At 37.0% G+C, this 22,375-nt stretch overlaps 1 protein-coding gene across 4 annotated transcripts in view; it reads right to left on the bottom strand.

The window, feature by feature from the left end:
- The window catches only part of jupb (junction plakoglobin b), a 122,645-nt gene that overhangs the window by 3,665 nt on the left and 96,605 nt on the right, over positions 1-22,375 (bottom strand). For all 4 annotated transcript variants that reach the window (XM_048203023.1, XM_048203026.1, XM_048203022.1 and 1 more), the window contains 9 exons: positions 21,219-21,420; positions 20,955-21,099; positions 19,094-19,197; positions 12,758-13,096; positions 6,931-7,083; positions 6,604-6,723; positions 3,871-4,021; positions 1,228-1,349; positions 781-823 (listed from right to left, as the gene is read on the bottom strand). In XM_048203023.1, coding sequence (XP_048058980.1) covers positions 781-823; positions 1,228-1,349; positions 3,871-4,021; positions 6,604-6,723; positions 6,931-7,083; positions 12,758-13,096; positions 19,094-19,197; positions 20,955-21,099; positions 21,219-21,420 — 1,379 coding nt within the window. The remainder of the gene's footprint in view (positions 1-780; positions 824-1,227; positions 1,350-3,870; positions 4,022-6,603; positions 6,724-6,930; positions 7,084-12,757; positions 13,097-19,093; positions 19,198-20,954; positions 21,100-21,218; positions 21,421-22,375) is intronic.

Genomic DNA, 22,375 nt, shown 5'->3' with positions numbered 1-22,375 from the left:
AGTGGAAAATGAAAAGAACATTTTTATTTTTGAAGTGAACAGGTAAAGTTATACTATTGGTCACATGCTTTTGCTGCTGTTATTATTATTTAGTTTAACATGTACTATAATTCATAGACCTTTTTAGTCATTCCATGAAATAGCAGCTTCATTATTCATCATAAAACTACTGATTCAACAGAATCATTCTTAAATTTTTATTCTGAAGTAGTTTATAGTCATGACACCCATTCAATATTTGAAACATAATTTTAAGGATATGTTTACCTTACATGTGTTTATTTCAGACTTCCATTGTGAGTGCATTATTGTCAAACTGTGGGACGTGCTTCAGACTGGCTGAACTGTATTAGTGTGTAAAATATCCACATAACAGGTTGAGCTGCTTTTACTGGGTTGTTGTTTATCTAAAGCTTCTCTTACTCTAGAGTCATCTGTGCGGATGTCATTGACATCTGATACTCGACAAATGAGTGAACAGCACGTCGCATGCGCCGGACCGCCGCTGACTTAATGTTCCCCTACAGAGGAAGACATTCTGTCACTTTGCAGAACGGACTGACAACAACGCAAATTCAATGACTGTCTCTCTTTATCTTTTCGTCTTTGACCCCTCTTTCACACGCATACACACGCCATAACTCATTTGTCATGTGGCATTTTATTTTAATGCTCTTCGCTCTAATGCAGCGAGATGTGCTGGATAAATAGGCAATTTGAGGCAGTGTTGCGTACTAAAGCAGAAGGACAGTGAGTGAATGTGCTGGGCTTTCTGCTTACCATCTGGTATGTATCCAGGGTCGAGTGGCATGGTGGCATGTGCCTGAAAGAATAAGAACGCAGACACATTCATCAAAAGTTTCACTCATAAAGAACGGAAATATAGTAAATACCACTGAAATATTAAAAATCTAAAGTACACACACAAGTCTAAAAATATCCATGTGCGTGTGACGGTCATATAATAGCTGTATAATAAAATAACTGACACCGAAACATTGGGTTAATGAAAACGAATGCACACTCTGCTTCATATCAGGGCTGTATTACCATCCGGGTTTGCATTCGTTTTCAATAATTCAAAGGTCTGTCTTCAGTTATGCCATATCAATATAATTATTTCATTACGATTGCTAAAAATTGACATGGCACACATAATTGAAAGGATCTCATTAATACTAATGTCCACTAATCTGTGCCAGAGTGTGCTGTGTGACATATATTCACCATTTCCCAGGCTGCAGGGTCATGTTTGAAGAGGGAGTGTGTGAGCTCCACCGACACACGCTTCCTGTAGTCTGAACTCTTGTCCTCAGAGATGCGGAAGAGAACGGCCGCAGCATAGGTGGCTGAGGAAGAGACAATGATTATAACCAGATTTTTTGATTACTGAAATGATGTGAGTTGTGATCATTATTTACATATTATTATTACCACCATATTTTCTGGACTACGAGTGCAGCAGAATGCAAATATGATCCAAGTGAGCAATTGCTGAGAGATTGGTGCGAAAATGAAATGATGCTTAATGAAATGAAGACTGAAAGAGCTGATCGTGGACACAAAGCTTGTCGGCCTGAGCTGGAGAAGAAAGTTTAAAGATGGGTTCTCGAACATCACATGCACAGTCACTTTTGTAGTTTAGCCTTATATGAACACCACTATAAGTTATGTTCTGTCATTACAACTCTCGAAGTGTTTGGTATGGTAATGGATATGACACTGTTGATACATTTGGTCTTGGGGGAATAGATCTGCTACGCTGCTGCTGCTGCAGAGCAAGTACGGGACTTGCTACTGCCAATACATACACGACACGCTGCTGTGAGCAAGTAAGACATGCTGCTGCTGTACAATATAGCGTACATGAATTCCCCATATAGCAGATCTATACAGGTGGAGCTGGGGAAGAGGGAGGGTTTCTGAAAGCACACTACACTGCTATAGCAAATGCTGACCAAGTATTTAAAGGTTGAGCAGCAAGTTCATTGGCTACTGATACAGCAGGAACCAATCAGCTGTGCCCTTTAGAGAATGATGTGATTGCAAGCAAACTGAGATAAAGACCAGCCTGTGCCATCTAGAGTTTCATGACAGAACTTTGTATTTTTGCACTGGTATTTTACATTATTTCTGAATGTAATAATAACAACATGCGACCTTTTTTTCTTAAAATAAAAAATAAAATAAAAAATACACAGATAAGGTGTGACACACTAAGATGTGACTTGTTTTCCGGATAATATAGTATTACTACACATTTACTTAACAAATGTGGAAATGAATGAATGAATACTGTTATATAGTTTGGGGTCAAAACTGACAATTGAAAAGGTAAAATGTGACAGTAAAGACTTTTAAATTGTTACAAAAGATTACTATTTAAAATAAATGCTGTTCTTTTGAACTTTCTATTTATCAAATAATCCTGAAAAAAATGTATCATGGTTTGCACAAAAACATGAAGCAGCACAACTATTTTCAACATTGTTAAAGGTGCTACAGATGATGTTTTGTTTTATACATTTTTGCAATATTACTTGAAACTGTCTTTACTAACTGATAAAAGACTATTTATTAGGTGCACTGAAAGGAATAATATTAATATACATCATCTGTGCACGAGGTAGGGCCTTAAAAACATCAGCCAATCGCGTAAACGATTGGCCCTCTGGCTTGTCAATCACTGCCATGACGTTCCTTGTGAGAGACGAGCGCGGCTGCGCGCTCCAGTAACTTTCCACAGGCGCCGCATGCAAAGTTTTTGTCAGGAGACAGGAGTAACAACTGCAGATTATGAGTTACCTGCGGTGAGTCCGACATAATGAATCCACTAACACGACACAGCGAATGCCGGTGGTAAACACTCGTGTTCCAATACTTGTGCACGAGTTTTGGGAGGCGTTCCCTCGAAATGAGCTGTGAAGGAGGGGGGTTGTTCTTACGCATGCGCTCATTTCAAAAACTCACTAACAGTCTTTGGTTTCTCAGTCGTCAAAAACATCCTCTGTAGCACCTTTAATAATAAGAAATGTTTCTTGAGCAGCAGCTCAGCATATTAGAATGATTTCTGAAGGATCATGTGACACTGAAGACTGGAGTAATGATGCTGAAAATTCAGCTTTGCAGCTCAGGAATGAATTACATTTCAAAATATATTCAAATGGAAAACACTTATTTTAAACTGTAATAATATTTCACAATATTGCTGTTTTTACTGTATTTTGTATCAAATAAATTCAGCCTTGGTGAGCAGAAGACTTCTTTTAAAAACAAAAAACTTACCAAACCTTTGAACTGTAGGGTATATGTATTAAAAACAGCATTACATATTTTATGCATATATAATTATTACCTTTTTATATGTAAATAGATGGTTCCTGGCCAGATTAAGTTACAATACTAACCAAATTTATTCCTGAAAGTGAAAACTACAGCTTGTGATACTAAAATCCATTTTACACATTACGTGATACAATACAACTTGTGCTCTCTTGTGTGTTCTGCTCCTTTTCTGTACTGACATTTTGAAGACACTAAAGTCATGCTGCATTTCTGACAGTCTCTGTGTATTGCAGACTGTCAATGTCGAGCAGATACAGGACAGAGTGTTTATGGCAGTTTATGAAAGCTGCTGGTATGGTACTATAAACAGAATATCTCAGTATTGTCGGTATTCTGCATCAGCTTACTTCCACTGGGAGTCTGATGTAAAATCAAGGAAGGTTTGCACAATTTCAAATGTGCTAATGTTGAGATCTGTCTGATGACATATGGCTCATTTCTGTGTTTTATCACCATGGAGTAACACACGGATGTAATTAGTCATGAAGTGTGCTTTTAAACTTTCTCTCGATGGACGTCACTCACCAATCCCCTCGTTGGGAGAGTGCAGGAGCTCCATAAGAGGTGCAGAGGCTCCTTCTGCGTCAATCATTTCAGCAGACTGCTTATCCAAAGCGAGTTCACACAAAACACCAGCGGACACACGCTTTATGTTCTCCACGTACGAGTACAGAAGCTAACAGGAAAGAGGAAGTCACAGAATGAGAGGGGTTTCACTGTTGCCTTATCACACCCACTTTATTCAAAGCTTGTAATTTTCTAAATAAGTTTTTTTAAGTTACTTTGGACAAAAGCACATGATAAATTAATAAACAATTTATTTTGGAGAGTAAGTGTAAGAGTGTGTAGCTTTTCATTTCTTAAACAACCATATAGTAACAGAAGATGAATCATGGCCATATTCCAGGATGACAAAAACAAGATTCATCAGGCTCAAACTGTGAAAGAATGGTTGGGAGAGAGCATGAAGAATCATGAATGCATCCAGACATTAATTTCATTTAAAGTCTTTGGGATGTGCTGGAGTAGACTTTACAGAGTGCTCACCTCTTGCATTGTCAATACAAGATCTTGACCAAAATTGATGCACTTCTTGATGGAAATAACATTGCAACATTTATTTCCATCAATAGGTGCATCGATTTTTGGTCAAGATCTTGTATTGACAATACAATACACTGTTAAATACTACTGTTTATCATATGTTTAAACTCAGTTATATAAATTAAGCTCAATTAGTTGTAATTAAGTGAATATATTCAACTTTAATACTGTGACACAATTGATATTATTCTTTTTTTTGTGTGTGTGCCAGAAAATGGCTGGCTCTGATTAAATTATACATTTTATTATCTGATAGTAATGCTTATGCATTTAAAAAAAAATATTACCTTTAAAGGATTACTCCACTTTTAAATAAACTTTTGCTGATAATTTACTCACCCCCATGTCACCCAAGATGTCCATGTCTTTCTTTCTTCACTCGAAAAGAAATGAAGGTTTTTGATGTAAACATTCTAGGATTTTTCTCCATATCATTCATTTCAATGGGCACCAAATGGTTGAAGGTCCAAATGGCAGTTTCAGTGCAGCTTCAAAGGGCTTTAAACAACACCAGACGATGAATAAGGGTCTTATCTAGCGAAACGATTGGTCATTTAAAAAATAAAAAATAAAAAAGTTTAAGTTTTATAAGCACAAATGCTGGCCTTGCTCTTTTCTCCGATGCGCATTCGTGACGTCACGTAATACGCAATTACGTCGAAAAGGTCGCGGTTGACGTAGGCGGAAGTATCGAGTCAGTGTTTACATTACAAATGTGCGGAAGGAGGATCGTATACACATATTCAAATGTCTTTGTGTCAGTTTATTGACGCGCGCTCTCTTGTCATCACAGCTATGCAGTGTTTTCAGCCACATAATGTTTCTTTTAAGGTTTCAGACATTTAAATACGCATAAGCACCATTAAACAATACATTTGGAGTTTATAAAATACACACTGATGTCAGACGTCAGTGGAAGCATCAATAAACAGTGAATTCAAATATAATTTGCCGACATTTATTCATATCAGACACACATAATGGGTCTAAGTAACTATAAAGTTTACTCTTCCAGTTCACCAGCCACTTGCATATATTTCAGGAGAAACTGATGTATTCACCTGCTGTAAATCAAACTGACAGAACTCTGTGAACTGCAGTGCAAACTAAGATGGCGGCGCCCATCTCGCATTATAGATCAAGATAAAGATCATTTATAAAGGTTTTTAAACGACAAAACACACTCACTCACACATATTTGAGAATCGGAATATCATATAGTTGAAGAAGTTGAAGCGAATATTTTAAATAAAAAAGGAAAAACAAAATAATAGTGATCCATCTCTCATACAGTGTTATTGTGGCACGCACACGTCGCCGTGGAAACAATAAGGGCAAACGTTCTAAAATAAGGGTCGCCTTAAAAAAAAACTCACTCTGGCGGTCAGTTAGAATATTTTAAACTCATGCTTGAAAGGTGTGCGTATCCTGGGTGTTTTAATATTAGAAAGCCTAAAAGAAATTTTTTGACAGGACAGAAATTTGTGACTTTTCAGAGATTTCCTATACACAATCCTGAGCGAATGAAACTGTGGTTGCTACGCCTATGTCAACCGTGACCTTTTCAACGTAATTGCGTATTATGTGACGTCACGAACGCGCATCGGAGAAAAGAGCAAAGCCAGCATTTGTGCTTATAAAACTTAAACCTTTTTTTTTTTTTTTTTTTTAAATGACCGATCGTTTCGCTAGATAAGACCCTTATTCATCGTCTGGTGTCGTTTAAAGCCCTTTGAAGCTGCACTGACGCTGCCATTTTGACCTTCAACCGTTTGGTGCCCATTGAAATTAATGATATGGAGAAAAATCCTAGAATGTTTACATCAAAAACCTTAATTTCTTTTCGACTGAAGAAAGAAAGACATGGACATCTTGGATGACATGGGGGTGAGTAAATTATCAGCAAAAGTTTATTTAAAAGTGAACTAATCCTTTAAGGTATTTCGTTTTTTTTTACGCTGGTAGTTTGTAGTAGTCCTAACTACTTTTTCAAAGAGCAGCCCCAAAACTAGTAGTGCAACATAAACATGGACAAACGCAGACAAACAAACAGCAGCCAGACGCCCTGCAGTCATCGCCCACAACACCCACACATCACAACACACACAGATGAGCCAGATTCACTGCCAGGAATGCCATAAGTTGGTTCAGTACTTGCACAAACAGAGGAATGGTCTGCATGCTGGCGATTTCCCCTCGGTTGATCGGATCTCTGGCCAGTATATGCAAAGCGCCTGTACAGCCTTCCACAATCTCCTCCATTCGCACGCCATCCTGTGAAAAAAAGTGTGACAGTGAGAAGAAAACATTAACTCTGACGCTAAAGGGACCTGGTATACACCAAATACTGGGACTGTGATGCTAATTGGATTGTATTTTGACCTCCCTTTGGAGGCTTCAGCCTATATGTGAGGGTGAATAAAGAGGCCAACTAGGATATATGGAAAATCCATGCACAGGTAGAAAAACCTTCAAACACACCTGATAGGTCTGCTGGGCCCCTGAGCCGTGTCTTTGAGTTTCCTGATGAGCTTTCAAAAGCAGGTTGACCAGTCGAGGGATCGTCCCAGATTCCCTCAGAGGCGCCTGATTGGCTGGACACAGGGCCAAGTTGCGAATCAAGCCCACTGTGGCCTATGGTGTGAAAAATGTACAGCATATAATTAACTACTGTTCATAGCATTTTCTGTAACTTTTATGTTTAATTTATTTTTATAATAATTAATTTATTTTATTGCTTTCTTCTGCTCACAAATGGATTAATGCAATGGTTTCCAAAATAATAAATAAATAAATAAATAAAGATAATTTAAATAGCATTTAAATATCACCTTTTATGTTTTTTCTTTAAATGCCTAAAACCAATAAATAAATAAACTGGATCACATAGCTCACATATTTTGGCTTTGAATCAATTTTGATGAGTTTTAATTGAGATAAATGATTTTAATTGCAGTATTTGGTACCTTGGCAAAGCTGAGCATGGTTTCCAAAATAAATAAAAAATACTCTATAAAAATAAGAAGTTGCTATGTTTCATTTGATTATCATTTAATTATGATCTTTACCTGATGCTTTTTCTTAAAATGATAATAGATAAATAAATAATTAGCTCTGATAACTTGGATTTGGAAGAATTTGATGAGTTTATATTCAAATATGTGATTTTGATTGCGGTCTTTGGCATCTTGGTAAGTTCACTTACAAGACACTGCTGTTTTGGTGGCCTGAAAACTATTAAAATTGTGTTTACTGTAAACAATTATTTTCAAGATTTTTCACAACATTTTTTCTTTTGTCAAATCAACTTAGATAATTAATGTGGTTTAGATAACATAATATATTGAGTTTTGTTGATTAAATCAATCGCCTTCATTGTATTAACTCAAATTTTTAAATTTCAATGAGCTCAAAATTTTAAGGCATCCAGGTAACTTACTTTTTTTAAAGGGTTCAGACAGAATTTTAATTTTTGGGTTAACTAACCCAAATTGTTGGTTTAACTAACTAAGTTAAACCAACAATTCTTTTTTACAGTGTGCTTGAAAATAATACCGTATCATCTTCATATGAACAACAAAAATGCAAATTTGTGAAAATAGTGACATCCAGGGTTGCCAGGTCAGTGCAACAAAAGTAGCCCAATGGCCAGTCAAAAATAGCCCAATGTGATTTTCTCTATGGGGCGGCCAAATTCTCCACTGAATTTCTACGTCTAGGGGGAGCTTTGGGGGTGTTGGAACGCCGAAATCGTACGTACGGGGAGTAGAAATCAGCCCGCGGAAAACATTTTTACCCATGGCAACAACTCAAAAGTGGCCCAATTCCACAGGAAAACTTGGCAACACTGCTTCATCAGGCTCAAATTGTGAAAGAATGGTTGGGAGAGAGCATGAAGACTCATGAATGCAACCTCTGAGTCCATACATTAATTTAATTTAAAGTCTTTGGGATGTGCTGGAGTAGACTTTACAGAGTGCTCACCTCTTGCATTGTCAATACAAGATCTTGACCAAAATTGATGCACCTCTTGATGGAAATAACATTGCAACATTTATTTCCATCAAGAGGTGCATCAATTTTTGGTCAAGATCTTGTATTGACAATACAATACACTGTTAAATACTATTGTTTATCATATGTTTCAACGTAGTTATATAAATTAAGCTCAATTAGTTGTAATTAACTGAATATATTCAAATCGTACGTACAGGGAGTAGAAATCAACCCGCGGAAAACATTTTTACCCATGGAAACTACTCAAAAGTGGCCCGATTCCACAGGAAAATCACAGACTTGGCAACACTGGTGTCATGCACATGTGTATTACATGTTCAGTCTATAGGCGCGTAGTATTTATTTACAAAGTGATATCGCCAACTACTGGCCTGGCATGAATAATACAGTGTTTTTAGTTGTTTTCATGGATCTGTGTGAACGAGGAGCTTTTTGACAACGTTGTTGTCTGTACACGAAAAAAAAAAGCAGTACATTGTTGTTGTGTAAACATAACCTGAGTATGGTTTCCAAAATAAATGAAAATAATCACATATCACATAATTTGGTTTTGGAAGAATTTGATGAGTTTATATTTAGGTACATGATTTTGATTGCAGTCTTTGGTATCTTGGTAAAGCTGCACAGTTTGAGACATTGCAAGGGCAAAAAAGCAAGCAAACATCTCTCCAAATGTTTTCTTCTATGAATCTTACTGCTGTTTATGAAAAACAATATTAAAAAATGATCTCCTTTGTGATTCTCCTTTTCTTTCTCATGGGGTTTAGTTAAATTCCCTTAAACACAATGAACCGTGACCCACTTTTGTACCCCCATACTTTTACAAAAAAATCTGAAACCAAACACAATTGTTGTGAATTCATCACTGTGCAGCTCCACTATAAGTCCATTCCTCAAAGCTTTCATCATCTCGAACAAGTGACTCTTGTAAATCCCAAAGTGCTGACTGTCGACAAACTCAGGCACTGACATCAATATGATGGCAACTGAGCGATGTTACTTGCAACAATGATGGTTTTTTTAATTAAAAATTTGAGCTAAATACGAAGTTTAGGTTGAGATGCTTGATGTAAGTGCATGCAAAACTGTTTATGGATGCATCAATGCACATGCAAGACTTTGTAGGTGAAATCACCTGTATATCATTCCACGATGTAGTTCAGTGGAAATGTCATGCATTTATGTGAGGTGTCATTTTGCTTCTGCCTAACCATCTGTGCACAAACAGCATTGCGTAAACGCTTAATTTCCTACGGCCTCCTTCACAACGCATCATTAGTCAACAACGTTCCTCCGCTGATTAGAGAACGGCGGCTGATAGAGCAGATCTCTGCAGGGTGGGACGGCAAGCCATGTCAAACGCCAGAAACATCTCCAAATGGAAGAGAAATAAACATGATGCAATGCATTCCAGACATCGGGGTTTCATGTGTGTTGCATTAGCGATCTATCTTCTCCACCCTGCCTGGGTGCAACCAAAGCCCTCAGCTAAATTGGGATGGCCCATCCACAGTACAAAAGGTTTGCATACATTTTGTTTGTCAAACTGTTTTCTGGTTTCAACATAAGAGCCATTTTAAAATGAATAGTTCTGACTCTAAATGAGCCACATTCAAAGCAGTTTTAAAATCATAAATGCATAAAATTGGTCTATACTACTATAACAGTTAGGCTATAGCTGTATTATTCTTCATAAATATAATTTTTTACACAACAGTTCTTTCTGATTCTCGAATCTGATTTCACCGTTTGTATCACTCCGTTCACGGCAAATGTCATGGTGGTCGAGCAAATCCACCATATATTTTTTACAAATACTACTGTTGTTATGTCACGAAATTTAGTTTAAAGAGTTTTTTTTAGGTGACAATGTAGTTATTTAGACCTCATATATGTGACTCATATATAAACATAGCGCCTATTTTACAATTTGTTTTGACGCTTTCGCAGATGTGAGCTCCAGGCCGTCAGCAGCCATTCAGGCCCTCATGTACCCGCAGAGAACAGCTTCATCTCGGCCAGTCCTTTGGGTATTCCCTGCTGGCTCTTATGTAGATAGTGGTTAAAAATATAATTCATTTGGGGTATATCAAAATGTCCTGTGGCCTCGTGCCTACGGCCGAATCACAGCCGTGCTGATATACAGCCATATCGCACAGCTACTCGTGTGATATTGCTCATTTATTGAATATTGGCATCTTTATTCATGTCTTTATCGTATTGTTGTTGCCAAAATTTTTTAAAAGCAATAAGCCACAAGATTACTGTTGATTACAGTGATTATAACACAGTGAATTCTTATTGCTTTATTACGCTCAAAAGTGGAGAAAAAAAGGGGAAAAATTCGCTTCCAAAACAAAATATTATAAATAAAAATATAAACAAATACATTTGATTGCAGTCTTTGGTATCTTGGCAAATCTGAACTCAGTTTGAGGTATAAAAAGTAAGTGTATTCTACAAAAAAAAAAAAAGCTGCCTGTGGAAAAAAAGGTAAAATATTAAAAAGATCTCCTTTGTGAATTTTCTTTCTTAGTAAAATCACTGTAACAGTCTCTCGTGGTTCACTGCATCACTTAAAGGTGCACTCAGTAATTTTTTTCTCATTTAAAAATGTTTTACAGGTAAAAAATAAAAAAAACTTTTGAAAATGAGATGAAGTAACATAAGTAGTCTAATAAAAGTGGTTTGAGATTTACACAGACCAGTCGAGATCGCATTAGCAGCCCAATACTTCTCACTTCATCTTGTTAATCTCCTGTTATTGGACACTTTCGTTTGCAGAATATATTAATGGCTGACTGCATTTTAACAGTGGAAATAGAAATGAAAACATGAAAACATGGCAGTGTGATATTGGTCAGCTCAACACAGACAGAAACAAATCCCTGAGTGCACCACAACAGAGAGCAACACATAAAACATCTGAGTAGGATTAATCAGTGTAAACACTTATTTTACAGACTTCTTATTCATCCAAGTTGATTTTGTTAGGAGACTCTGCATGCAGACTGTGAGAGATTATAAAAGCCTGGCATTCTCGTTCTTCTGGATCGATACACACGTGCAGAACAGATCACAGCACACACACACACACACACAGGTTTCTGCTCCAACGGTCTGATACGATTAAGCGGGAGATCATGCGTGCCGGGAGCCCGAGCTCATCAGAGTCCTGCCCACCACAAATCAGAGAGCCGAGGACAGCCAATTACATCCGCCACGACCTACCTGATTTGCTGAAGCTTCAAGGGCTTTGAGGCATTGACTATATATACACATATATATATAAATAATCGGTCACTACATTTGATGTGCAACAGAAACGTGATGTTTATTTTAGAAGTGCAAAGGAAAACTGTCAGGTCAAAGGTCACTATTCCGCCGGAACTAGACTCACGTACAGCCATTGCCAGAAGCCAGTGATTATAGTTTATAAAGGTTTTCTAAAGGTTTTCTTCACTTCAGAATGCTTTTATTAACCCCCTGGAGCCGTATGGATTACTTTTATGATGGATGGATGTGCTTTTTGGGCTTCAAAATCTCGGGTACCGTTCATTCCCATTATAAAGCTTGAAAGAGTTAGAATATTTTTTTAATTTAAGTCATATACACCTAGGATGGCTGGAGGGTGAGTAATAATTTTCATTTTTGGATGAACTATCCCTTTAATATTGTAATAACAAAAAAATCTTACCAACCCCAAACTTTCGAACGGGTTGGTAAGACTGTATATATTGTCCTTCCCCAAATGCACACCATTGGTTGAGCTGTAATATTTGCATCAAGTTCAGTTCTACTAAACTTGGTCGGATTGCCAATGAATAAGCAAAAATCGATGAATCCTGGTTAAAAACGCTGTCTAGCACTTTTTTTATTTTGTCGTCATTTACTCACCTTCATGTCATTCTATATAATTTTATTTCTTTCATTAAAAAACTAAAGCATTTTACCCTGCAGCATCCTGATGCAAGGCTTTGCAGCTTTCAGACAATGTATGGCAGCGATTCCTTGAATATGATGCTCGAGGCCTCTTTTATTGTTCCAGCTAGTGTTCTCAAAATTGTGCTGAAGCCCCAGAGGAGCGTAGGATGGCCACTCAATGACTAAGATGCGGCACCAAATCAGCTTAACACGAGAGGCAAGTCTCAGCATTCTTCCACATCAAAGCTGAGCAAGCCCTGCCCCGAGATGATTCAAATCTGACCTTTAAATTTAAACGGTTAAACGGTGAAGAGGACTTTCAAATTGGCAGCAATTCAGACACACACACAAGAAAACACATACAGACCTTTACCACAGGCCAATAGTGCGGCTGGCCCAAGAGCTTGGTGATGGCAGGGATGCCGTAATGCAGACGCACTGCATTCTGGGCCAGCTCTGCGTCGGGGTGGCGGCTTGTGAGGTGACGCAGGGCACAGACGGCCGGCTCGGCCACGTCTTCCTTCTCTCCAGCTCGAAGCACGGCGTGAATCAGGGCCTCCACCCCGCCGCTCTGAGTGACCAGGGCCTTGTTGCGTGCATTGTTGCAGGTGAGGTTTGACAGGATGCCAGTAGCGCAGGTCAGCATGTTCACGTCATCTGAGCCCAGCTGACTCACTAAGATCTGCAGGAGACCATCGAGACCTTCCTGTATCGACATGAAAGAAGAATTCAATACATTTCAAATACACTACCTTTCAAAATGCTGTGGTCTGTGAGACTTTATGTTTTTGAAAGAAGTCTCTTATGTTCACCAAGGCTGCATTTATTTGATCAAAAATACATTAAAAACTGTAATTGTGAAAGCTTAAAAGTAAGATTTTATATGTTTTATGTTTTAAAGGGGACCTATTATGCCTCTTTTCACAAGATGTAATATAAGTCTCTGGTGTCTCCAGAATGTGTCTGTGAATTTTCAGCTCAAAATACACAGATAATTTATTATAGCTTGTTAAAGGTGCCATCGAACTTTTTTTTTTACAAGATGTAATATAAGTCTAAGGTGTCCCCTGAATGTGTCTGTGAAGTTTCAGCTCAAAATACCCCATAGATTTTCTTTAATTAATTTTTTTAACTGCCTATTTTGGGGCATAATTAGAAATGCGCCGATTCAGGCTGCGGCCCCTTTAATTGCTCGCGCTCTCCGCCCCCTCCCGAGCTCTCGACTCTATCATTGCATAAACAAAGTTCACACAGCTAATATAACCCTCAGAACAGATCTTTACAAAGTGTTCGTCATGCATGCTGCATGCATGTGTCGGATTATGTGAGTATTGTATTTATTTGTATGTTTACATTTGATTCTGAATGAATTCTGAATTCGGTGTTATGTTGAGATTCGCCTGTTCTTCGTAGGTCTTTTAAACAAATGAGATTTATATAAGAAGGAGGAAACAATGGAGTTTGAGACTCACTGTGTGTCATTTCCATGTACTGAACTCTTGTTATTTAACTATGCCAAGGTAAATTCAATTTTTAAATTCTAGGGCACCTTTAAATTTGCTCCTATTTGTGTGTGTCCCTTTAAATGTAAATGAGCTGCTGTTCCTGGCCCCCTTTCCAGAAGAGGGCGGAGCTTCAACAGCTCACGCTTCGGTTGCTCAACAAAAACAAAGCTGGAGAATCTCACACAGCCAAAATGATGGTGTTCAGCCATACATTTTTCAAACCGGAGTCGGAATATGGGGTTAGATTCCCGCCGGTATTGCGGTCATGGATCAAAAAATAATATGCATGAATCAAAAATTTAAAAACACATGTAAAAATATATTGCACAAATTGAAACAAATAATGCAAAATGATCAGAATGGCAAAGAACATGGTCACAGATAAAAATATAATAAGCATGAATAGAAAGCGCATTTAAAAAATAACAAGTGTGAATCAAAACTTTAAACACATTAAAAATTATATTGCACAAATCTTAAACTTAAAGTTGTTTTCTTTGCTTTTATTATTCTGTACTTTGTGCTCTGTTATTTTAGCTCTGCTATAAGATTAATGTTTTAAATATAGCATTAAAAACAAAATTATAGATCAGGAATAGGCAACATCAGTTCTGGAGTGCCTCTGTCTTGCAGATATTAGCTCCAACCCCGATAAAAAAAAAATATATATATATATATTTTTAATAAAAAATTTTTTTTAAATTACCCGTCTATAGTATTACTAATCAAGAAGACACTGATTAGCTGGTTTAGGTGTGTTTGATTAGGGTTTAAGCTAAACTCTGCACTCCAGGACCGACATTGCCCATCCATGTTATAGAAATATGAATTTAAATGGCCAGTAGGTGGCGGAAAGTTACTGTCTTTACAAGTGAGTCATTCATTCAAATGTCTCATTCAAATCGGGAATTTATTAACGAAACACTGCTGTGTTGCTCGGAGATGATATATATATATATATATATATATATATATATATATATATATATATATATATATATATATATAAAACATAAGAATATAACAGTGCTGGACCATCAGACAGGCACAACTGTGACAGTTTGTCATTAGGATGGTGAAGAAGTTACAAATTTTAGAATGCAACTGGACATTACTGAACAGGAGTTGATTCAACTCATTGACTAGCATGTGCCGTCATGTTAATATTTTGTGCAAATCCAGCGTTGAATTGACCCTTGTTTGTGAAGCAGTTTGGCATAAAATGATGGCATGACAACGACACTTTACTATAACAACTCTTCCTCTTCTCTAAAGCAGCCCAACATGGCCTCACCTCCCTTGTTGCGTGCTATCGGGGGGTTTATTTAAATTTCAGGGTTAGTGATGTCAGTAACCTAGGAAGAAGCTGTTACCAACTTTTTACACAAAAAAATCATGTTAACACACATATTGGTTACATCTTGGGTTATATAACAGTGCAAAAAATTCACATAAAAACATAGAATCAGACAGTCATAACCGCTAATTATCACAAGATTGGAAGAGGAAAAGACCAAGATAAGGAACAAATGAAAGAGAAAAGGCAGTGGAAGAAGGAGATAAGAAAAAATGTGGGTGTGTGAAGGATTAGACAGGCAAAAAGAAGGACAGACACCGGAATGACACAAGCTCAAATACATACATTTAAATTCTAGACACTTTCCGTGAGAGCAGAAGGGGACGCGTCTGTTAATAGTTGTTTTTGTTCCTTGAATTTAATAATAAGGACGAAAATGATAACCTGTTTATCGTTAATTGTGTGTTTTCTGGGCCACTGAATTCTGAGTAGCAGTGATGAGGGACAAATTGTGTGGAGGCAAGAAATAATTATAAAAACCACAGGTCGCCTGCACTATAAAAGAATTAGAACGAACAGTGGAAAAAAACGTCAGACTACATGAAAGCCGTTTCGTGGCTTTCAAGCATTGTCTGGGCTGAAATCCTTTGGAGCATTTGCACATTTAATAATTGAATGCAATATTGTAAAATGAAATGCTATTGTTATTTCATTAGTAGGCAAATATTCTAATTATCTGTTTAAAAAGACATTTTACATTCAGCCCATATTCTTGATTGACTGATTTTCTGTTCAGGATAATTGAGCTAATTTTGCGTCGCTTTAGAAAAAAAATACAGTAACAAGGTTAAAACATAAATAGATTTTCCTTTCAAAAAGAATTGTAATTATTAATTCAATTCCACATTTCAATTGTATTTCCTTTGAGGAAAAGCACTAAATCTACTAAGCAATCCACCTTATGCGCCCCATGACGCTTTGCGCAAATTATGGGTATAACTTCCTTTAAGCTGTAAGCAGTCAGTGAAAGGCTCACTCTATGAACACAATAATACGTTTTTTTTTAACTGGATACAATGAGATGACATTATTCTACTCACCCTTCATCCAACGAACATTAAAAGGACATTTCAAAGTGTAAAAGTAGGCCTTGAAAAAGCATGATTCTTTCCACAGCAATAACGGACGGGTTAAATATAACTATAGTGATATATAAGCAATCTGTATTATGTAATATACGTTGCCTTAATAAAAAATGTTCATGAACTTCAGCATTGCGTGATACTATTTCAAAGTACAGATTTCCATCTTTTTTACAGATAATAAATTGTATTTACCTGTGAAAACAAACCTGACTTTGGGGAGAAAAACGAGAGATTCTTTGTGCATTCCAGTGAATTATTAATGGGATATATCGTAAATTATATCGGGAGAAAAGACGACAAATGTGCAGTATATGTGTCCTTTTTCATACTATTACAGCGGTATGCAAAGAGACAAAATAAAATAATCACGAGGATAGAAAGCAGCGACTGAAAAGAGCTCTTGCCATAGATATTCTTGTTATAACATGTCATGTTAAAATACCAAGTAATACGTTATTCTCATGATGTCTGAAAATAAAACATGAAAGAAAAATTTACAGCTCATTCAGTCAAACTGACAGATAAGCTTCATTTGTAGGGCAGCCTTATGATTTGAAACGATTCATTTCAGGCTTTTAAATGGAAGCTCCTCAAACCGGAAGTGCAACTCATAATTCGCAACGCAGAAGGCTCGTCTGGAATAAGGTGGATAACAGAGCAGAATATATAAAAAAAAAAGAATAAAAAAAAAAAGAAATCATCCCCTCAGTTGAAATCGTGATCTTTCTCCCCTCGGGTGACGGCCATGCTTCTGGGCAATTGCTATGCAGTTGATAAGATGTTCTGGATTGTTTCTTGGGTTTTGCTGAGCAATTACTAAGGTATTCTGGGTAGGTTTGGGAATGGAAAATTGATTCCAATTCTGGAATCGGAACTTATTTCGGCACTCAAGCCGCACGCTGTTTTCTTTGAGCACACATCTGAAGAGAGCCGTTGTCATGACAAATCGGGTCCTCCCTCAAAATCGCTGATTTAAAAAAAAAAAAATTATGATTTATTTTTGCCGTTTTTGCCTTTATTATGATAGGACAGTGATTAGGCAGGAAGCGAAGTGGGAGAGAGAGAGAGAGAGGGGGGGACGGGATCGGGAAAGGACCACAAGCCGGGACTCGAACTCAGGTCGCCCGAAGCGCGTTGGCCATCTACCCATGAGGCCATCGGTGGTGACAAAATCACTGATTTAAAAGATTTTTAAAAAATATGATTTATTTTTGCCGTTTTTGCCTTTATTATGATAGGACAGTGATTAGGCAGGAAGCGAAGTGGGAGAGAGAGAGAGAGAGAGAGGGGGACGGGATCGGGAAAGGACCACAAGCCGGGACTCGAACTCAGGTCGCCCGAAGCGCGTTGGCCGTCTACCCATGAGGCCATCGGCAGCGACAAAATCACTGATTTAAAAAAAAAAAAAAATTATGATTTATTTTTGCCGTTTCTGCCTTTATTATGATAGGACAGTGATTAGACAGGAAGTGAAGTGGGAGAGAGAGAGAGAGGGGGACGGGATCGGGAAAGGACCACAAGCCGGGACTCAAACTCAGGTCGCCTGAAGCGCATTGGCCATCTACCCATGAGGCCATCGGTGGCGACAAAATCACTGATTTAAAAGATTTTTAAAAAATATGATTTATTTTTGCCGTTTTTGCCTTTATTATGATAGGACAGTGATTAGACAGGAAGCGAAGTGGGAGAGAGAGAGAGGGGGACGGGATCGGGAAAGGACCACAAGCCGGGACTCGAACTCAGGTCGCCCGAAGCGCGTTGGCCATCTACCCATGAAGCCATCGGCAGCGACGAAATCACTGATTTAAAAAAAAATAAATAAATAAAAATTTTGATTTATTTTTGCCGTTTTTGCCTTTATTATGATAGGACAGTGATTAGACAGGAAGCGAAGTGGGAGAGAGAGAGAGAGGGGACGGGATCGGGAAAGGACCACAAGCCGGGACTCGAACTCAGGTCGCCCGAAGCGCGTTGGCCATCTACCCATGAGGCCATCGGCAGCGACAAAATCACTGATTTAAAAAAAAATAAATAAATAAAAATTTTGATTTATTTTTGCCGTTTCTGCCTTTATTATGATAGGGCAGTGATTAGACAGGAAGTGAAGTGGGAGAGAGAGAGAGAGGGGGACGGGATCGGGAAAGGACCACAAGCCGGGACTCGAACTCAGGTCGCGCGAAGCGCGTTGGCCATCTACCCATGAGGCCATCGGTGGCGACAAAATCACTGATTTAAAAAAAAAAAAAATTATGATTTATTTTTGCCGTTTTTGCCTTTATTATGATAGGACAGTGATTAGACAGGAAGCGAAGTGGGAGAGAGACAGAGGGGGATGGGGAAAAAAATAAGTTTCATATAAATTTTTGACTGAATGTTTTTACCTTACTGGAATCGAAACTGGGAATCGATAAGAATCGAAATTGCTAAAATTCAAAGGATACCAACACTAATTCTGAGTGGTTTCTTGCAAGCCCAAGTCAGATTCTACAATACTCTTTTGTCTCATATGGCTTTGGTCTCCCGTTTAGTGGAAATCTGTGGGAATTTTCACCTGATCCATCATCCACCAGACAAAATTCCAATGGCTTTGAAAAGTAAAAGCAACTCTTTTCAATAAGCTGCATGATTTGAGGTATCATTCATGTTGAGACATTCACCCGAGGTTAAGAGATTAGAACAAATCCATAACCCTAAGTATGAGCAACGATAACAAGCAGCACTAGCAAACACACATTCTAGTGGAACAGCTCCTTTACCTGCTTGGTTGCAGCATCAGAGAGATTCCTCAGGGTCCACAGGCAGTTCTGTGTTAGACGCTGACTCGAACCTGTGAGATGTTGGCCGAGAGCCTGCATACCTCCTGCCAAATGGAGAGAAAAAGGGTTTAGAGTCCATATTTATCGGACTTAGCCACAAAAAAAAAAGAAAAAAGAACAAAACTATTCAGCTACACATCGTGCTCTAAAAAGAAGGCTGTATTTCTCCATGGATTAGCCATTGTCTGCCAAGGGGAGAGAAATGTCTTTTGGAGTCGGTGCAGATAAACTAAAAGCCACATGGCTTAGGAAGATAAAAAGAGGGAAGGAGATTAGGAGACATCCTTGAAAACTGCCTCTCATCCAGTGTTGTAACTACCTGATCCTCAGCGCTTTCTCAAGACGAGCGTCGAAGCCTCGTGTGGGAAGAGGACATAGTCACGCCATAACTGTAAAGACTTTTATGAGATCAGCCCTGGCAGGCGCGATAGGGCAAGATATTTGAGTCAAGCAACCTTTGTCGTTGTATATTTAAGTATTAATTCGCTGAAAGGTCAGAATTAATAAAGTAACATCCATGACTGCTGTGAAGATGTACTGACAGGCGGAGTGGGTTAAAGGTGGGTTTTAACATAAAGCTGTATTATTAGTTTTAATGGAAAATATAATTGAGTTCAATGGCTGAATCAAATATAAATCATGCATTTTTGGGACAGTAGTATAGCGGTTTGCACACATGCTCCTGATATGTCGAGTCATGCTGCTCGTGTGGATGATGCAGGTTCGAGTTCGGCTCGATCCCATTTCCCTACTCTACCCAACAATTTTGGATATCTCAACTGTCTCTCATGATCATAAAAATCACGACAAGAATTTTACAAATAGTGTTTTTTCCAGACTTATGGAACTGGTAATAAAAAAGAAAGTTATGTAGTGAAAGTATATTTTTGGTCAAGCTGTGCAGAGAAGCTCAAAAAGACAAATCATTCATTGATATGCATTCAAATCAGGGATTTATTTGTCTTTTTGGAGCATTTGCACACAAAAAACGTATACTACCATTCAAAAGTTTTGGGTTAGTATGATTTTTTAAAAGAAATTAATACTTTTATTAATTAAGGATGCATTCAGTTTATCAAAAATGATGTAAAGACATAATGTTACAAAAGATTTTTAACTTTATATACATAAAAGAATCCTGAAAAATGGCGGTTTCCACAAAAATATTAGGCAGCACAACTGTTTTCAACATCGATATGAATGAGAAATGTTTCTTGAGCACCAAATCAGCAAGGAGGATCATGTGACACTGAAGACTGGAGTGATGATGCTGAAAATTCAGCTTTGATCACAGCAATAAATTAGATTTTAAAATTGTAACAATATTTCACAGTATTACTGTTTTATTGTATTGTTGATTAAATAAATGCAGCTTTAGTGAGCATAAGAGACTTCTTTTAAAAACATTAATTAAACTTTTGAATCCATAGTGTATAATTGTTCAAATGTTTTTATTCCCAAAATTGGTACACGACAAACAAATGGAAATCGCCCCCAGCAATCTCATAAATATGTCTGTAATAATCATGAATGACTGGAAAAGTAATGGAAATTCATTAATCAAGAAGTGGGGAAAAAAAAGATGCAAAAAGCCCCAAACCCACAGAGACAACATCTGAAACAGACAAAAATGAGATGGAGATTGCGATATTATAGGGAAATTATACAAAATGCCCAAGAGAACAGTCCTTGGGAAAGAAAGAAAAGAGATAAGAATATTCCTCTAGGGTCTAGGAATAAAAAAATTACAAAGTGAAACAAAGAGAGTTAAAAGAAGAACATAACACACGCATATACTCACCAGCGTCAACAATAGCCGGCTTGTTGCTTGGACAGACAGAAAGCACCTTCAGGACTCTGCTGGTGGTCCATAGGAGCTTTTCATAGTTGTAGTTTCTCATAATGAACACCAAACTTTCTGGCCCACCATTTGCCAGGATGATCAACTGTGAAGAGAGAAAAACAACATGAATTATGACACACATACTCTATAAAGTCAATTCCTAAGGCAATGCATTCTCAGTGTTGCCACAGGGGGCGCTGTCATGGAGACACATGCACACACCTTGCTCTCCTGATTGCCGTAAGAGAGCAGCTGCAGGCAGTCTGTGGTGATGGCCAGGAACTTTGGGTTGGTCTTTTTCAGAAGGGGGACCATCCTTTGCAGTCCATCGGCCAAACGCACCGCCATCTTGGCTCCCTCCTGGTGCAGTAACAGGTTGTGTAGCGTGGTAATGGCATAGAACAGCACTGACTCCATAGGGGAACTGAAGAAAGAATAAAATATTTACAACATTTGGTCAAACAGACTGTAATGCCTAGAAACACAAAATATGACGGCGAGGGACACTCGCATATAAAAAAACTTGTATAAAATATAAAAGCAGCTGCAGATTTTAATATATAAGAACATATTTATATTGTGTGTAATAGCAAATGTGAAATTAAAGAGTTTAAAAAGATGTTTTCAACATAAAATAATTATTCACTGCACAAAAACAAGTTACAAAACTATTATTATTATTAATTGTGTATATTTTCTCTGTAGCCAGTGTTGCAAGAAAGGAGAGAATTATTTCAAAATAAATAAAATAATAATAATTTATTGTTAAAATAAATAAAATTTCAAAATTAAATATTATTCTAGATATTCTAATATAATACAATTTAATATTCACAAAACTATTTTCATACTTGCTTTTTATTTCATATTGTTAAAATACATTTTGTTCATATTTTTCTACATTATAATAATTATGCAAAATAAATAAAAATATTATTAATTCTTAAATACAATTTCAAAATTAAATATGATAGACATTCTAATATAATATAATACAATAAAATAAAATATTCACAAAACTATTTTAATACTTGCTTTTTATTTCATATTGTTAAAATACATTTGTTCATATTTTTCTACATTATAATAATAATTATGCAAAATAAAAATATTATGAATTCTTAAATACAATTTCAAAATTAAATATTATAGATATTCTAATATCATATAATACAATAAAATATTCACAAAACTATTTTCATACTTGCTTTTTATTTCATATTGTTAAAATACATTTTTTTCATATTTTTCTACATTATAATAATAATTATTTATGCAAAACAAATAAACATATTATTTATTCTTAAATACAATTTCAAAATTAAATATTATAGATATTCTAATATCATATAATACAATAAAATATTCACAAAACTATT

Source organism: Megalobrama amblycephala, linkage group LG9 (assembly GCF_018812025.1).
Source record: "Megalobrama amblycephala isolate DHTTF-2021 linkage group LG9, ASM1881202v1, whole genome shotgun sequence".
In the NCBI taxonomy this organism is placed as follows: domain Eukaryota; kingdom Metazoa; phylum Chordata; class Actinopteri; order Cypriniformes; family Xenocyprididae; genus Megalobrama; species Megalobrama amblycephala.
The sequence above is the reverse complement of the archived record's forward strand: the minus strand, read 5'-3'. Positions and strand labels throughout refer to the sequence as shown.